At 43.4% G+C, this 17,537-nt stretch overlaps 1 protein-coding gene across 1 annotated transcript in view; it reads left to right on the forward strand.

The window, feature by feature from the left end:
• SMC1B (structural maintenance of chromosomes 1B) overlaps positions 1 to 17,537 on the forward strand; it is a 191,437-nt gene that overhangs the window by 136,082 nt on the left and 37,818 nt on the right. The window contains exons 14-16 of the mRNA XM_089680767.1: positions 1,686 to 1,802; positions 3,302 to 3,408; positions 6,050 to 6,191. Coding sequence (XP_089536893.1) covers positions 1,686 to 1,802; positions 3,302 to 3,408; positions 6,050 to 6,191 — 366 coding nt within the window. The remainder of the gene's footprint in view (positions 1 to 1,685; positions 1,803 to 3,301; positions 3,409 to 6,049; positions 6,192 to 17,537) is intronic.

Raw genomic sequence — 17,537 nt, forward strand, 5'->3', positions numbered from 1 at the left:
TGACTTGTTTAGTAATAAGGTGTCACGGAAGAAAATCTGGTGAGTCTATTTTTTACTTAACGGGGATGGGACACGGAGGTGGAAGCAGTTTGGGTAATGTGATACAGACTATTATTGCTTATATAAAACCACTTCATTTCTGGCGTACATATATACAGTATCTCACAGAAGTAAGTACACCCCTCACATTTTTGTAAATATTTTATTTTATCTTTTCATGTGACAACACTGAAGAAATGACACTTTGCTACAATGTTAAGTAGTGAGTGTACAGCTTGTATAACAGTGTAAATTTGCTGTCTTATCAAAATAACTCAACACACAGCCATTAATATCTAAACCAATGGCAACAAAAGTGAGTACACTCCTAAGTGAAAATGTCCAAATTGGGCCCAATTAGGCATTTTCCCTCCCTGGTGTAATGTGACTCGTTAGTGTTACATGGTCTCAGGTGTGAATGGGGAGCAGGTGTGTTAAATTTGGTGTTATCGCTCTCACTCTCTCATACTGGTCACTGGAAGTTCAACATGGCACCTCATGGCAAAGAACTTTCTGAAGATCTGAAAAAAAGAATTGTTGCTCTATATAAATATGGCCTAGGCTATAAGAATATTGCTAAGACCCTGAAACTGAGCTGCAGCACGGTGGCCAAGACCATACAGCGGTTTAACAGGACAGGTTCCACTCAGAACAGGCCTCGCCATCGTTGACTAATAAGAGCTTGAGTGCACGTTCAGATGGTGTCAAGCGTGTGTGGCGGCAACCAGATGAGGAGTACAAAGACAAGTGTGTCTTGTCCACAGTCAAGCATGGTGGTGGGAGTGTCATGGTCGGGGGCTGCATGAGTGCTGCCGGCACTGGGGAGCTACAGTTCATTGAGGGAACCATGAATGCCAACATGTACTGCGACATACTGAAGCAGAGCATGATCCCCTCCCTTCGGAGACTGAGCCGCAGGGCAGTATTCCAACATGATAATGACCCCAAACACACCTCCAAGAAGACCACTGCCTTGCTGAAGAAGCTGAGGGTAAAGGTGATGGACTGGCCAAGCATGTCTCCAGACCTAAACCCTATTGAACATCTGTGGGGCATCCTCAAATGGAAGGTGAAGCAACGCAAGGTCTCTAACATTCACCAGCTCCACGATGTCATCAAGGAGGAGTACAAGACGATTCCAGTGGCAACCTGTGAAGCTCTGGTGAACTCCATGTCCAAGAGGGTTAAGGCAGTGCTGGAAAATCATGGTGGCCACACAAAATATTTACATTTTGGGTCCAATTTGGACATTTTCACTTAGGGGTGGACTCACTTTTGTTGCCAGCGGTTTAGACATTAATGGCTGTGTGTTGAGTTAATTTGAGGGGACAGCAAATTTATACTGTTATACAAGCTGTACACTCACTACATTGTAGCAAAGTGTCATTTCTTCAGTGTTGTAACATGAAAAGATATAATAAAATATTTACAAAAATGTGAGGGATATATATATATATATCTCTGCCATGATCCTGGTATCAATTTTACAATTGTAAAAACTATTTTTGTCAGCTGATGATCCTCGTAGCCTTCATAGTTGAAGAAATGTTTGAGCTGAGTTGATATGAGTAACTTTTTGGCAGGCAGTTGCCATACTTGCTGCTTTTGAGATGTAACCAGAACTGATTTAAATTTTATTTATGCAGGAAAAATCAAGGCTGGAAAGTGAGTTCTCAAACGCTGCATCTCAGTTTACAATGTTAACAGAAGAACTTGGAAAGCAAAAGGGTAAAATCGCAGAACTTCAAGAGCAGATGAATAAGGTAGATGAATTTATTTGAGATTTGAATAATTTTTTCATTGGCTTTTTAATAGCATCTTGAAGTAGAATTCAGTTCCATATCATGATTGGGTATGTGAATTTTTTGCAGCACAAAATTGTGTGTCACTCTGCATGCTTCCAAGCAGTGGAAGTGCTCTTTAAAAAAATATATATATATGTAGTTTAGTTGTACATAGCCTGGCCATCATTGGCTGCTTTTGACAGAGCACCACCATGTTATTTAAAAAGAAACGGTAAGCTGATGCAACATATGGACTTTTACCCTTAGATATTCCGATAGTTACTTGATGCTGTAGCAAGATTGGGAGAAGGTTTTGTGTTGTCTTTGTGTGCTACAGGAAAACAAAAGGGCCGTTCACTCTGTCTGCACACTAAATGCTTTACTTTAGTGTGCAGACAGCTGTCAGTTTTGGCTGCAGTGAGAGGACAATGTGATGCACTTTTCAGTGTATCACATTTTTTCCTTTTTTGTATTTATTTTTTGTTAACTTCTTTTGAAGTGCACAAAATGACACTTCATTCATGTCTCTGCACAGCAGCATGCTGCACTGCTGTGCGGTGACATGCATTGTCTACCTATGCGCTATGTGAAAATGCAGCCTGTCTGCATGTTACCACAATCTACTGCACTGCATCTGCAGGCCTCACTGCAGTTCAAAAAGGAAACAACTGTTTTCTATATTCATTGGTAGTGGTTGGCATTTATCTTTTGTGGAAAATTGCCACTCATCACACTATATGCGAACAAGCCCTAACACAGATGAGTGCTCTATGTACATATTAAGCTATATAATAAGCCCACTGTCATTGCTTACTATGCAGTGGCTTTAAGTGCAGTTCTTAAGAGTTTTGACTACATCCTTCTTAAACTGTCTGACATAGAGGAGCTCTGCAGTGCTCCTGAAAGGCCCTCTATCTATCAATCCAGCAAATGTTAGTTTGGCAGTAGGATTTCCACCTTGAAATCTGTCTGTAGTGGAATAAAATCACTGCAGCAGGCAGGTTTTTTGTAAGTACTCCTAATTCAAATTGCCTCCCTGCCTGTGTTTAGTTTGCAGGCTTTGACAGGGTCTCTATAAGACTCCGTTCACACTAGGACTGGAGTCACATGACAATGAAAATCAATGTTTTCAATTGTGCCTGTTCACATCAATGCAACTCAGCATGGCGTGATTCTGGAAAAAGGTTGCTGTATTATTTTGTATGATTCTAGTGTGATTTTGGCCCCATAGAATATGCAAACTGCATCCAAGTTGCACTACATAAACTGAGAATAAGATCAAAATTGGATCGCATCAGTGTTAACCTAGCCTAATAGATCTGCCTACTGCAGATTAGTGTTATTGAAGGCACAGTTTACATGTTGCGCTGCAACTTTAAAACACTCCATTGGTGGAAGAGTTTTATAACTTGCGTCATAAAAAAACAGAAACAGCAGAAAGAAATTGGCACAAATTCTGACAACCTGTGTTTTAATAGCTGGAAGACAGAGTGTTTAAGAATTTCTGTGAGGAGATAGGAGTGCAAAACATTCGTGATTTTGAAGAAGAACATGTAAAACAGCATGAAGAAACCGACAAGAAAAGGTACATTAGGTGAAATAGTGTATGTGTGTTTTGCATTTCCTGTGAAAGAAGAAATGTTACTGAATTGTTTGTCATTTTGCAAGACATAGAAATGAAAATCCACTGAAAATTAGAAATAAGAGTGTAATGACAGCCATTTGGTTTTTTTTTTCCCTGCTTAGAATAGAGAAGGGTGAAAGTGATTCCTATTATTTTGTTACAGAGGTCTCACCAGTACCCTGTTTAATGAGAGCATTTTATTGGTCAGCAAGACTCTTTCATTGAACAGGGTAGCAGGGCTTAAGCTCCAAGTGAAAAAGATTTGATAGGAAAGCAAGTGTACTCACATAGGTAGTACTGAGGAAACTATACTGGACAGTAATGGGCCTGCTCTTAGGCAGCACTTCTAATCCCCATTCACACATGCATGATGTGCTTATGCGCATTTATCGTGCAACAGCAGAGGGCAGCCTATTCTCTTGAATAATTTGCCCTATGCATGACAAATGCGCCAAAGTAGCTTCTGCGCTTTTTTTTTTTTTACGGTCAGTGTGCATTTTTCACACAAAAAAAAACACGCATCTCCTACCCATGTTTGGGTTGTCATTCAGAAATAATGGCATCACAAGCATGATGTGTATTTTAGGAACATGTGTAGAAACATGTCCCTGAAAAATGCAGGAGTGAATGGAACCTTAGTTTTGGAGTGGAACGCAAACAAAGGATTTCCCAGCAACACTTACCAGCCAGCCTGCAAAACATCCAATCTGACCCTGTCTAACGGTTTGCATTAAAAACAGAGGGTTTAGTTTGCACACATTTGCAAATACATGCGTAAGCCACAGACCCCGTCAAGGGCCTTCTGTATACTGTAGACCTAGCTCTAAAATTTCCAAAGCCTCCAAAGTAGGAGCACATGTATCAATGGATAGGTTAAGGGCAGGTGTGCCTGGAGGAGCTCATCCCTCCTTTAAAGGTACAGGATGCACATGACGTCCAGCTGTGCCAAAATGACAGTAAAGGCATCCAGTGCCCGCTACTTAGGAGTCCAGGTAACCAGGGATATGACCCATTTCTTTGGCCATAACCTTCTCCCCCTCCTGTCCTTTCTGCGAAAAGCGGTGTCAGACTTGGTCAGCTCTTCCTTTGAATTTGATAGGACGTATACATTTATTGAAGATGATTATCCTGCCTAAGTTCCATTATCTCTTTTGAAACTGCCCAATTTGCATCCCTGTATCTTTCTTTAGGGAGATAGATTCCTGTCTGACCCCTTTCCTTTGGAAGGGTGCCCTACCTCGCCTTTCAAAATCCACCCTACAACTCCCCGCTGATTTGGGGAGTTTGGCCCTCCCAAACTCTCAAGTTTACTATTGGGTGGCGATGCAGGTGTCGGTTTATTGGTGGTTTGGGAGATTTAGGTCCAATGCTGCTGTCTGCTTGGAAGCAGTCTGTCTGGGATCTCTATCCCTTATCGGGGATGTAGGGCTTATGACACTAATCCTGGACCAATACAGGCTACTTTACAAATTTGGGCTTCAGCTATACAACGATTTCTTCAATCTCACCGTGTCTCTCCAGCCCAACCTTTTTGGGGGAATACTACGCTCCCTCATTTTCATTCCATCCCCGACCCACACCTTTGGACCAGATATGGTGTTAGATCCCTGGCTGATGTTATGCCCTCCGGGGTGCTATTACCATTCTCTCAGCTCTCCCAGAAGTTCCACCTCCCACGGAAGATGTCTTCCAGCAACATATGACCAGACTTAAATAAAGGAATGCGCTAAAACCACAAACTATTCCTAATTTAGTGTAGAAACATTAGTGCAAAAGATATATCTATTCTCAATTAATATCAAAAACTAAATTAGGAATAGTTTGTGGTTTTAGCGCATTCCTTTATTTAAGTTATAGCACTAAGAAATTTATTTGGTTTCTTTGAGGTGGAATTGCTGCTTTAAAGTATTAAGGGTGTGGCGCTTTTATTACACTTGTAACATATGACCAGAGCCCAGTTCTCGCGACCACCTATCCTCCAGGGATACCCTATCTCAATACTCCTCAGAGTTGTTGACCGCCGAAAACCACTGTCTGCCCTCTATAGGACATTGCTTGGTGTTAATTCCTTCAAGGTTGAGAAGTTATGGAAAGAGGATATCCCTTCTCTGGATGATGAGGATTGGGTGGAGGCTCTAGAACAGGGTCCCTAAGTTGGTTATCTCCTCCAGGGATAAGCTTATACAAGTCAAGTTTATTCACAGGATCTATTTTACCCCATTGCGGCTCTCCCGGATATACCCTGAGCTTGACCCTACCTGGCCTCGTAGTCGGTTACACCCGGTACCAAAACAACCAGTTTTACCCTGTCTTTGACCCTGTTTGGCAAGGTCAGATTGGTTGTTTTGCAGGTTGGCTCCTAAGTGTTGCTGGGAAATCCTTTGTTTGCTTGTGATGTGCATTGTCCTTCCATGTGCTCCTTACTGCTAAGGCTGTTTATAGGTTGGGACGGTTGCCATTTTTTGTGTAGTTTGGTTTTGGGTAAGTTGAATAGTCTTGCTCATTTAATTGCAGTTGCATATTTTCTAGATTGCATTAACAGTTTGCTGAGTTGACGTGTTGCACAGAATTACACTGTAAATGTATGACAATATATCTTCAGGCTGGAGTTTGGAAATCAGAAGACACGTCTGGAGATTCAAATTGAATACATTCATGGACAACTAAAGAAAGAAGCAGAAAAGGTGACAAAGCTTAGGGAGAGCCTAAACAAGGAGGAAGAGCAAGTTCTTCAGTTAAAGAAGGTGCAGAAACCTTTATTCTTTAATTCCTATTTTTATACGAATAGAGTTTGCATCAAACCTTACCAAAGTTTTTCCTTCCCTTAATATATTTTGCTAGTAATGTTCTAATGTTCTCTTAGATGTTCTATATCAGAAATCTAAATATTCAACCTAATTGTACAGTACAGAAGATCAAGTCAAAGACTGTGGGTTATATGCCACTGTTTCGGTTTGCACTATGCCTTCTAGCGCCTGGTTTGTTGTGGCTCCTGTCCTGTACATGCTAATACTCTTTCATTCCTCATCTATTTAATGGATACCTCACAGGGAATCCCCTCACTTTGCAATGATAGAGACAAGGTGCAGAGGAGCTGAAGAAAAAAAGCCTTAAAGATCTCATGCTACAGACATCACTAAGGAAAACCAGCAAAATGCTCAGAGCAGTTGCTTTTCCCCTGTACCTGAGCAAGGTCCTGTACTTACACAGCTCCCTTCTTCTGATTTTAGCTCCCTTTTAGACACGCAACAGACCACCAATCTGACTAAGGTAAACGTCACTTCAACTATGTCTGATTTCTTTGGAAAACTTTCTGCCCTTCTAGAACCTTTGATCTTCAGGGAGCAGAAGCAATCTTCTGCCTCTCCACCACCTGAATCTATTTAGGAGTATGACTCTAAATCTCCCAATCTCTTCAAAGTTGATATGGAGGAAGGTCAGGTTGACTCAGAAGGGGATGCTGCAGAGGAATGTTCATCTGCATTTTTTTTTGAGACACAAGGCTTCACGGCCATAAGTTTCTACTGTGAACTGTGTCACTTATTGATGCAATGGGTACTAAGCTTTGCCTAGCATCTTTGGAATTTCTCCTGCCAAAACAAGCTCCTGTGGGCACAAAATGGTTGGTGAAGACCTTTCCCTTGTGCACACACAAAGTAACTGCTTTGCATGTGGGTTGGCCAACTCCCGTAAAGGTATTCCTTCCTCTAAAATGCTTTGTTGAGTTACATCCTATGGAAAAGGAATTCATGTAAAAATGGTTTGTCCCTGTAGTGGATCCTGCTATTTCTGTTCTGGATAGGCACTGTTCCTGTTCAGAATGTTTCCTCTTTTAAGGATTCTGTTGATAGATATTTTGCAACCTATTGATGGCAACCTTTGCTTTCACTGGTTCTGCCTTTTGGCCAGCCATAGCAGCTATGTCCATTTGTCAGACTGCTGCTAACTGAACTGAGTAAATGAATAAAGAACACTGGTCTGTCCTTGGGAACCCTGTTTTGCTAGAACAATTGCAGCTCATAAGTCCTATTTTTAATGATGCGTTAGAGAATGTAATTCACCAGGTATCTAGCATCTGTGGTAGAAATCTGCAAGCTAGACCGTGACAGTACCCCCCTCTTATGCGGCCTCGCCACTTGTTTAGGGCCAGGCTTGAGAGGAAACTATTGATGAAAACTTTTCACCAAACAGGAGGCAGAAACATCAGTAGCAGGAATCCAACATCTTTCCTCAGGACCATATCCTTTCCAGTCAATTAGTTATAAAATTTTCCCTGTGGAGTATTTGGAAACCAAGATTTGTTTGAGTTCATACTGATCCATGGTATTGACTCCTGGAGAGGGATAACAAAACAGGAAAACCTGTAGATGATGTACGGCCTCAGGAGAGAAACATGGAAGACATTAGGGATCCTTAAATGTGAAGGGAGACGGAGATTAAAAGCAACAGAATTAACCTGAGAGAGGATAGTAAAGAGACTAGTCAAACGAGGAGCCAATTTCATTGAGGGTACTCGGAGATGGATATTCTTAGTACAGAGCCAAGCCTTGTCGGCAGGTAGGAATTTGGGACTCATGCGGCTATGATGATCTGCAGCTACTTTGTACTTGGAAGCTGCCAGATGTAAATTCTTGGAAACATCTGCCCAGATAGAATTGGAGGATCAATGTGTCTCTGAAGTCGCAGGCACCGCAAAAGAGATGGGAAAGGGAAGTGGTACAGAAGGATGACTACCATATACCATGAATAGGGGAGACTCGCCAATGTTAGCATTTGTGTGGCTATTGAGGGCAAACTCTGCCCAGGGTAGATCTACCCAATCATCCTGATGGGCAGAAATGAAAGCACAAAGATATTATTTAGCATTCTGGTTGACCCTTTCAGTTTGTCCATTTGATTATGGGTAAAAGGCTGAGGAGAAGTTAAACTTTATTCCAAAAGATGTGGCCAGAGCCCTCCAGAAGTGAGCCTTAAATTGAACTCCTCTATCAGAGGCAACAGATTTTCTTAATGAAGATGGAAGCCAGAGTGACAGCTGAAGGTAGTCTCAGAAGTGCCGTTAAGCGACACATTTTAGAAAACATATCTACAACCACCCAGATAATGGTGGAGCCTGCTGAGGGGGGTATTTCAGACATAAAGTCCATGGAGATGCAGCTCCAGGGTTCATCTGGCATAGGTAGAGGTAAAAAATCTGCTGGAGCAGATGTGGAAGACTTAGAGTGCACACAAATGAAGCAGGCTTGAATATAATCTTCAACATCCTTCTGAAGGGAGGGCCACCAGTAGTAACGGTGCAGGGAAGGCACAGGAACATTGTACACCAGGATATCCTAAGAGTTTGGAGTCATGTACCCTTTGAGAAGCTGCACCAGATTTTGCACTGTCCAGTTTTAGTGAATAACCCACTCAGATTCAGCAGTGTCAAATGATCTGGACAAGACATCAGTGTGGCCATTCTTAGAACCAGCTCAAAAGGGAATATCAAAGTTAAACTTTGCCAAAAAGAGAGCCCATTGCACACGTCTGGGATTCAAACACGGTGCGGATTGCAGGTACTGAAGGTTCTTGTGATCGGTATAAATCTGGATACAATGTGGAGATCCCTCTAGTAGATGCCGACATTCTTGCAGCACCAGCTTAATAACAAAAAGTTCCTAGTCCCTCATAGTGTAACTTCTTTCGACATCTGAAAACTTCTTAGAGAAAAAGGCACAAGGGTGGAGCTTGCCTTTTATGCATTTTGATGAAGTATTTACCTCCAAGAAGGACTGGAGAATTTCTGGATGTAAGAGAATAGATGCCAAGAGAAAGGCAACTTTGAGTTTGTAGAAATTGGTAAACCCCCAAAAAGCCCTGCATTGCTTTCAGACCAGAGGGCTAGGGCTAGTTGGAGATGTCCTGAAGTTTGGCTGGGTCCATAAGCAGTCCTTTATCTGTGATTATGTAACCAAGGAAACCTAATCTGGGTTTGTTCGAAGATGCATTTCTCCACCTTAGTGTACAGGTAGTGGTCCCAAAGACATTGAAGAACTGTACATACATGCAGACGAGTGTTCAAATCTGAAGAGAAAATAAGTATATCGTTCAGATACACAATGACACAAATGTACAAGAGAGCAGAATAGATGTCATTGTAAAGTTCTGCAAAACAGCTGGGGAGTTACTCATGCCAAAAGGCACTAAAAGGTTGTCTTCCATTCATCACCCTTGCAAATCCTGGTCAGATTGAATGCCCCATAGAGATCTAACCTTGTGAATAATCAAGCACCCCAAGGCCTGTCAAAAAGTTCAGAAATCAAGGGTAGCGGATACTGATTCTTACTAGTCATAGCATTGAGACCTCAATAGTCAATGCAGGGTTGAAGTGTACAATCCTTTTTCTGCGTGAAGAAGCCGGCCCCTGGACTTTTAGATGAGTCCTTTTTGTAGATTTTCCTGAATGTACTTAGACATGACTTAAGTCTCAGGAATGGAGAGAGGGTAGACTCGACCCCAAAGTGGAGTAGTCCCAGATTGAAGATTATTGGGGCTTGCGGTTGGGACGCAATTTCCACTGATTGTGGTTTCGTTGTACTACTTTAGAGTGTACATTTTCTTCTTCTGTCTCTTGTTTCTTGTCTGGTTTTTTTTTTCTCTTTTCTCAAGGATCCGGGGCAGCCCAGGGTAAGGCTGCATTTGAGGATTGGACCGTTATTCCTAGCGTACTTTGGCAGCTGAATTCCCTTGACTCAGTATGGCTTTAAAACATTTGAAGATTTTTTTCTCAAAATATCCATGGTTTTAATTCTGCGACCAAGCGTTCTAAAGTGTTCCATCATCTTAAGTCCCAGGACGTGGACGTAGTCTGTCTGCAGAAGACAAGCTTTTCTCAATCCTCCGCGCCACTCTACCTCTCTCACCATTATCCAACCTTTTTCTCTGCTTCAGACCTTGAGAAGCATAGGGGCGTGGTGATTGCTTTTAGACGCAATCTGCTGTTTACTTGCAACGTGGAAATAGCTGATCCCACCAGTAGGTATTTGCTCCTCCGGGGTACCATTTGGGACCAGGAGGTGACCCTGGTGAGTTATTACGCGCAAAATAGATTTCAACACAAATTTTTTCTCACTTGTTGAAGGTGATTTCGCACCACTAACGTGGTATTCTCTTATTGCTGGGCGATTTGAATGTTGCTGTTAATTCTTCTGTCGATCGTCATTACCCGACAGGAAGGACCCCTAGCCACGACCTTTCTCAGGAATCTACATTGCGTGCTATGCTGCAAGCTTATGGTTTGGTAGATGTCTGGCAGGAAATGCATCCTACGTCGCGGGAATACACTTTTTATTCGGCCCCACACTTGAGCTTTTGTAGAATAGATCATGTTTTCATTTCCTTCCAACATTTATCTTTAATTCAAAAGATTGTTATCTCGACCTCACCCTGGTCTGATCATGACCCATTGGTCTTTTCACTGTGTCTTTCTGGTATGGCTAGCCACTCTTTTCTGTGGAGACTCAATGAATCCCTGCTCACCACTCAGGCTTCTTGCTCCCAGGTTCTTTCGCACATTCAATCCTATTTTACGGACAATGTGGGTTCTGTATCCTCGGCCATCTCTCTGTGGGAGGCTCACAAAGCCACCATTAGGGGTTATTTGATTCAGATCGCCTCGTCCAGGAAACGGGCCAGAGAGAAGAGGATGTTGGAATTGACCTCAAGAGTGGACGCTTCTTGGAAAGCCTGCCCGACTACGGCCAATAGGAAAGCTCAAGATGTGGTGGCTGCTGAACTTGATCTTCTCTCCACTACACAAGCTGAGAAGGCCTTACGTTGGGCTGGACATAGGTTTTATACATGCACCAATAAACCAGGGCCAATGTTGGCCAAGAAACTTAATTCGTTTCTTCGCACGCATAAACCTGTTTAACTCCAAATGAGGGGCGGTGGCCTTACCTCGAACTCTGTGAAGATTACTCATAGATTTGCAGATTTCTTGTCCTCTCTTTACCAAAAACAGAACACCTTTGTCGCTGAACATGCTGATAGTTTTTTCGCTGAGCTGCACCTACCCTCTTTATCCGTTGCAGCCCAAGATGCCCTGAATGTGGATATATCTGAATCTGAGCTCTACCAAGCCATCAAATCTTTGAAGGCCTCCAAGGCTCCAGGCCGAGATGGATTTTCTGGGCTCTACTATAAAAAATTTGCCACCGTTCTGGTTCCTCGTTTGATGGCCTTTTTCAATTCTTTGAAGCAGGGTTCTCGGCTTTCTTTGGAGTCTCTTCAGGCACATATTACTATGATCCCTAACAAAGCTGAAGATGTCTTTGACCCGCAAGCTTTCAGACCGATCTTGCTTCTAAATGTGGATTTGAAGATTCTGGGAAAGGTTCTGAGCACCCGAATTAATAAGTATCTACTCTCACTTATCCATCGAGATCAGGTTGGCTTCGTTCCGGGACGACAAGCTGCTGATAACATCCGTAAAGTCATCCATCTCATTCATATTTGACATCGCCACAGGATACCAGGGTTCCTTTTATCCCTGGACATTTATAAAGCGTTCGATTCATTTTCTTGGGAATATTTGACACATATACGCTGTCTAGATGGGGGTTTGATGATGCATTTCTGGCTTGGATCTCAGCTTTATATTCGTCTCCCTCGGCCTCTGTTAAATATGCAGGTTTTTTTTCCTCATCCTTCCCTATTTTCAAGGGCACGAGACAGGGATGCCCATTATCACCTGCTCTTTTTGTTCTCGCTCTTGAACCTTTAGCTGCAGCCATTCGAAATCACCTGGATATTTCCGGTGTCCCCTATGCCGGCACTCAATACAAGGCCAACTTTTATGCGGATTATGCCCTTTTGGTTTTAACCAATCCTCTTATTACTCTCCCCAACCTCCAGGTCATATTGGACCATTTTTCGACTATATCTGGCTTCGCATCAATTTGTCTAAAACCACGGCATTGAATATTACGCTCCCCTGCCGACCTGGTTGAACGGTTGCAGACACAATTTCCCTACCGTTGGACATCCCATTCTCTGGCTTATCTTGGCGTTACACTTACTTCCTCCTACTCTGCCCTATTTTCGGCTAATTATTACCCCTTATTGCGCTCTGTTACTTCCCTGCTTCATTCTTGGCAGTTTCCTTCTTTATCATGGATTGGCCGGATACATTCTGTCAAGAAGACTATCTTGCCGAAGATCCTGTACTTTTTCCGCACTCTCCCTATTCAGGTCCCTGCGTCTTTTCTTCGTGTACGGCAAAGCCGGATTCTCAGTTTTATTTGGGCTCATATACGTCCCAGGGCCTAGAGCAACTCTGTATATTCATAGATTACAGGGAGGCTTGGGAGTTCCACATGTTTCTAGAAACTACTTGGCGGCTCAGATTTCCCAGTTGTCTATGCTTCATGCCACGACAGACATCCCGTTATGGGTACACTTGGAATTACCCAACTGTGCTCCGCTTTCCTTAATTACATTGCTTTGGCTCCCGCCTAAGTTACACCCTTCAGATTTGAGCCCTATTATGCTTCACAGTTTACGAACCTGGGATTCTGTAAAATATTCGGGTAATTTGATTTCATCATTTCTAACTCTTGCCGATTACGCATAATCCTTTATTTCCGCCAGGCCTAGAACATCCCCCTTCTTTCTCTTGGTGGACCTGCCATGTCTTTGTTATTGTACATGATTTTCTGAGCGCTCGTACGTTTCCATCATGGGAGTCTCTTCGAGAATCAAGGGGGGTCCCGCCATGGGAATATTATCGGTATTTGCAATTGCGCCACTGGATCCTATCCCTCCGTCGTACCTCTACATATCCTTACCAAAAAACGCCCTTTGAACACGTTTGTTAGCATTCCCCAGGGTCCCCTGGTGTCATTTCTGTAATTTATGCCTCCCTTAACAGTAGGTCCTCCTCACCACCCCTGTCTTATGTCTCTCAGTGGGAGCAAGATCTGGGTATCTCGATTGTGGTGGAGGATTGGCGTAGGGCCTGGGGGATGGTGGCGAAATGTTCATTCAATACAGTCACTCTTGAGGCAGCCTACAAAGTTCTCCTGCGGTGGTACTTGGGTCCCGGCTCAGACTGCTCACTTTATTCCGACTGGCGGAGATGGGTGTTTCCGGAAATGTGGTCTACGCGGGGATGTCTTGCACATTTGGTGGTCATGCCCGCGATTGATAGGCTTCTGGTCTAGGGTTTGCTACAAATGCTCTTTTATATTATGGTCCATAGGGATGCAAGGGTGACCCTCCTGCATTGCCAAATTTTGGGTCTGTCTAGGTCTCAGCAGAAATTGGCATCCTACCTATTTATATCTGCCAAACGTGCTATAGCTCAAGCTTGGAGGACCCCTTCGGTTGTCTTCCAGGGGGTGAAGACCCAGGTGAATGCTATGTTGATCAATGAACAGATGTCTAGCATTCTTCATGATTCTCATCCGAGATTCCTTAAGGTTTGGGAACCTTGGATACGTTATTCATTGCCATCCCTGCCTCCTACTACTGTAGTTATGGCCTCTTATATTCACTGCCTGTGCTAGCCCTGGATCTGTGATTCTTCTAGTTTCCCTTTCCTCCATGTTTTCTTTCTGATTCCCTTTTTTTTTTTTTTTGTCGTTTTATTTTCTTTTTCCTTTCTTCTAACCTTTTTTCTTTCCTCTTCTTTTTCCGGTAATATGTTGGATTACTGCTGCTATTATTTGGTTTGGCTTTTTGCCGTCCCTCCTTGATGTCATTGGACATTTCGTTATTTGGCTAATACAAGTCAGCAGGATGTATCTGTTTATGTGTTATTGTTCTGCTCTGCCCCTTGAGCTTGTTGTATTCCTAAAACAAAACTTTCTTAATAAAATATTGAAACAGAAGATTAATGGGGCTGTCGTAGGGATGATGAGGAGGCAGATAGTCATCAGTCTTCTTACAAAAAACATCTTAGAAGGCCTGATAATGTTGCAGCGCCATAGCAGGGGTACAGAAAGAGGTAGAAGCTGTTTGGAGAGACAAGTCTGATGGCATTGTGACCTCCAAGACAACACCTGACCAGAATTCCAATCTAAATTGGAGGAATGCTTTTGCAACCATGGAAGACCAAGAATGATGGGACTGGAAGACTTATGAATGATCAGGAAGAAGATATCTTCACGATGTAGAACACCGACATGCTTGGTTACAAAGGTAGATCGGAACCGTAGGGGTCCTAAGGCCAGGGTACAGCCATCGACCGCAGTTACCAAGAAAGGCATCGCCAAAGATACAAGAGCAATGCCTAATTCAGCAGCCAGAAACTGATCGATGAAATTCCCAGCCACCCCAGAGTCCACATATGCAGATACTTGATAAGAGTTCAGAGCCCAATAGATGGAGACAGGTATGATGAATCAAGGGAAGTTGGTGAAATTCAAGTTCAGATTGCAAACACCTCCCCCTGAGTGACCTAGACCCAAGAGTTTTCCTGGGCGAACAGGGCAGGACTTTAATATGTAACCGTTGACCCCACAGTAAAGGCATAGGCCGAGTTTCAGGCGACGAGACCACTCTTTTGGCATTTGGCATGTTTGCCCTAATTGCTTGGGTTCTTCAGATGCCGGGATAGTTTCAGTGGGTTGTTCAAGAGCTCTCTGGGACCCAGGTACCCAACAACCAACTGGGGGTTGACTTGGGCCAGTCCTCACCTGATCATGCTCCCGGAAGCTGTCATTGATCTGGTTGCTAAGGGCAATCAAATCATCCGTGGTGGAGGGTATGGTTCTCCCAGTTAATTTGTCCCTAATATGATTTTCTAAGCTCTGCGAAAACATAGCAGTAACAGCCTCATTATTTCATGCTAGTTCCGAGGCCAATGTGTGAAACTGAACTGCATACTGACCTACAGTCTTGCTTCTTTGAGAAACCAAAGAAGGGGCCCAGCAGCAGATGAGGGCCTGCCTGGAACATCGACGGTCCTACGGGAGATTCCCAAGAATACAGTAAGACTGAAAATGATAGGATCTTGACGCTGCCATAGTAGCGAGGCCCAGGCCATAGCATCACCGGCAAGAAGTGATATGATGTATGCCACCTTATAGCAGTCTGTGGGGGTAGCAGTCTACCTACGGATGGGCCTCTGGTGCAGTCGAACAACATCACAGCTGTTGCCTACATAAATCGACAGTGGTAGCAGAAATCGGACAGCCAAGAATGCGGCAAGCATGATTATCTATTGTGCAGGGAGCCATATTCCACCTTTCTCTGCTCTCTACATACTGGGAATGGAAAATTGGCAAGCAGTCCTCTAACTCTTGAGTCACCAATGCTTGGTCCCACGGGAGTGATCCCTCCACCCTGAGATCTTCGTAATATTTCTGATGCTCTGTCAAAAATGGGGAACACTAGTTGTGGACATTGTGGCCTTCAGCGTCAACAAGAAGTTGGACAGGTTTGTAGCCAATTCCAGGGATCCCCTGGGTTTTGTGGTAGATGCCCTGTTTATTCCTTGGTCAGAGTACAGACTGGTGAATGCATTTCGTACAGTGAAGAGTCTCCCTTAACTGTTTTGCAAGATAGAGGAAAAACAGATTTGGTGATCTTCATCGCCCCAAATTAACCTAGGAGAACTTGATACACAGACTCCTGGGAGACACGCCTTGGCCTCTTTGAAACAGGCCAGACCTCCTGTCACAGGGTCTTCTGTTTTCACCCTGCTTCTCAGACTCTGACATGACTGTTGAAACCCAGATACTAAGGCATAGGGACAATGCAGACTCATTACCACAAATCTACCTCTTGTAGGATCCGCCATCGTACCTGGAGGGCTTACTTTGGAGAGAAAATAGGCCCCCCGGCACTTGGGAATATTCTATTCCTCATATTCTGGCCTTCCTTCAGTCTGGCCTGGACTAACATCTGGGTCTTAATCATCTAAAGAGACAGGTTTCTGTTTTATCCAGTCTATTCCATAAACCTTTGGCTTCACACTCTGCTGTCAGAACCTTTTTACAAGGATTTGTGCTTGTAAATCTCCCACTCTTGCCTCTGTGTCACCCTGGCATCTGAAACTGGTACTTTCAATTTGTCAAAAATCTCCCTTTGACCTGTTTTTGGATATCTCATTGGGAGATTTCATGAGTAAGATGTCTTCTTCTTGTAAGGAGCCCTTTCTTGTCTTACATAGGAACAAGATGTCCTGAGACCCAGGTCCTTCTTCCTCTTCAAGGTAGTCTCTTCCTTTAACTTTGTTGGGGATGTTGTCCTCCCTTCCTTATGTCCTGCTCCAATATATGCCAAAGGGAGGTCTCACTCCACTGCCTAGATGTGGTCAGAGTGGTTATGGTTTACCTAGCTGCGACCTGTTCCTTCAGAGAAACTTTCTTTTTGTCCTCCCTGAAGGCCCCAAGCAGGGACATCGTGCTTCTTTTTTTCATTACTGATAGCTCAGGCTTCTCATCTACAGGGCTTATTCCCTCAAGCAAAGGTAGATACAATTCCATCAGATTTGTAGGTACCTCAGGCCTTTAAGCAGGCATGCATCTGGTTTGTAGGTTTGCAAGGCCATCACCTGGTTCTCTGTTTATACTTTTTTAAAGTATTACCAGGTAGATGTTCAGGCCTTGTTTCAAGCTGTCATCTGAGTGTTTAAGATCTGTTGAACCTATCTGTTAGTGGGCCTGATTGCTCCTGTTTGCTGTTTTTTTGCTCACCTTACAGTTTATTATTGGTCTATGACTTGCTGTCCTCTGCCCTGTGTTGTACAGTTAAGATAATGGGAATTTCAACCAGTACATTCCATATCTTTGAGTACAGTGCAGGACACTGGACCCTCCCCTCTGTCATCTGTTTCCCCTTATTGCTTGCTGCAAAACTGTCCCATGGAGTGGGTTATATGAGGGTCCAATCACCTGAAGGTAGCGGCATATAACCCATGGTCTATTACTTGCTTTTCTGTACTGTACTTTAAGTAAAAATGCCCATATTTGTCAGGTTCTTATTGTTGTATGCACAAGCACCAGGTTGAACAAACTAGAACAAATGTTCCACATGCATAAGATTATATGCCTAAGGTTCACTGGTCTGTTATGACATTATTTCACAAAATGCACTAGTGTACA

This window comes from Staurois parvus, unplaced genomic scaffold (genome assembly GCF_062004578.1).
Source record: "Staurois parvus isolate SC_StPar_1 unplaced genomic scaffold, SC_StPar_1.0 ptg000249l, whole genome shotgun sequence".
Classification (NCBI taxonomy): Eukaryota; Metazoa; Chordata; class Amphibia; order Anura; family Ranidae; genus Staurois; species Staurois parvus.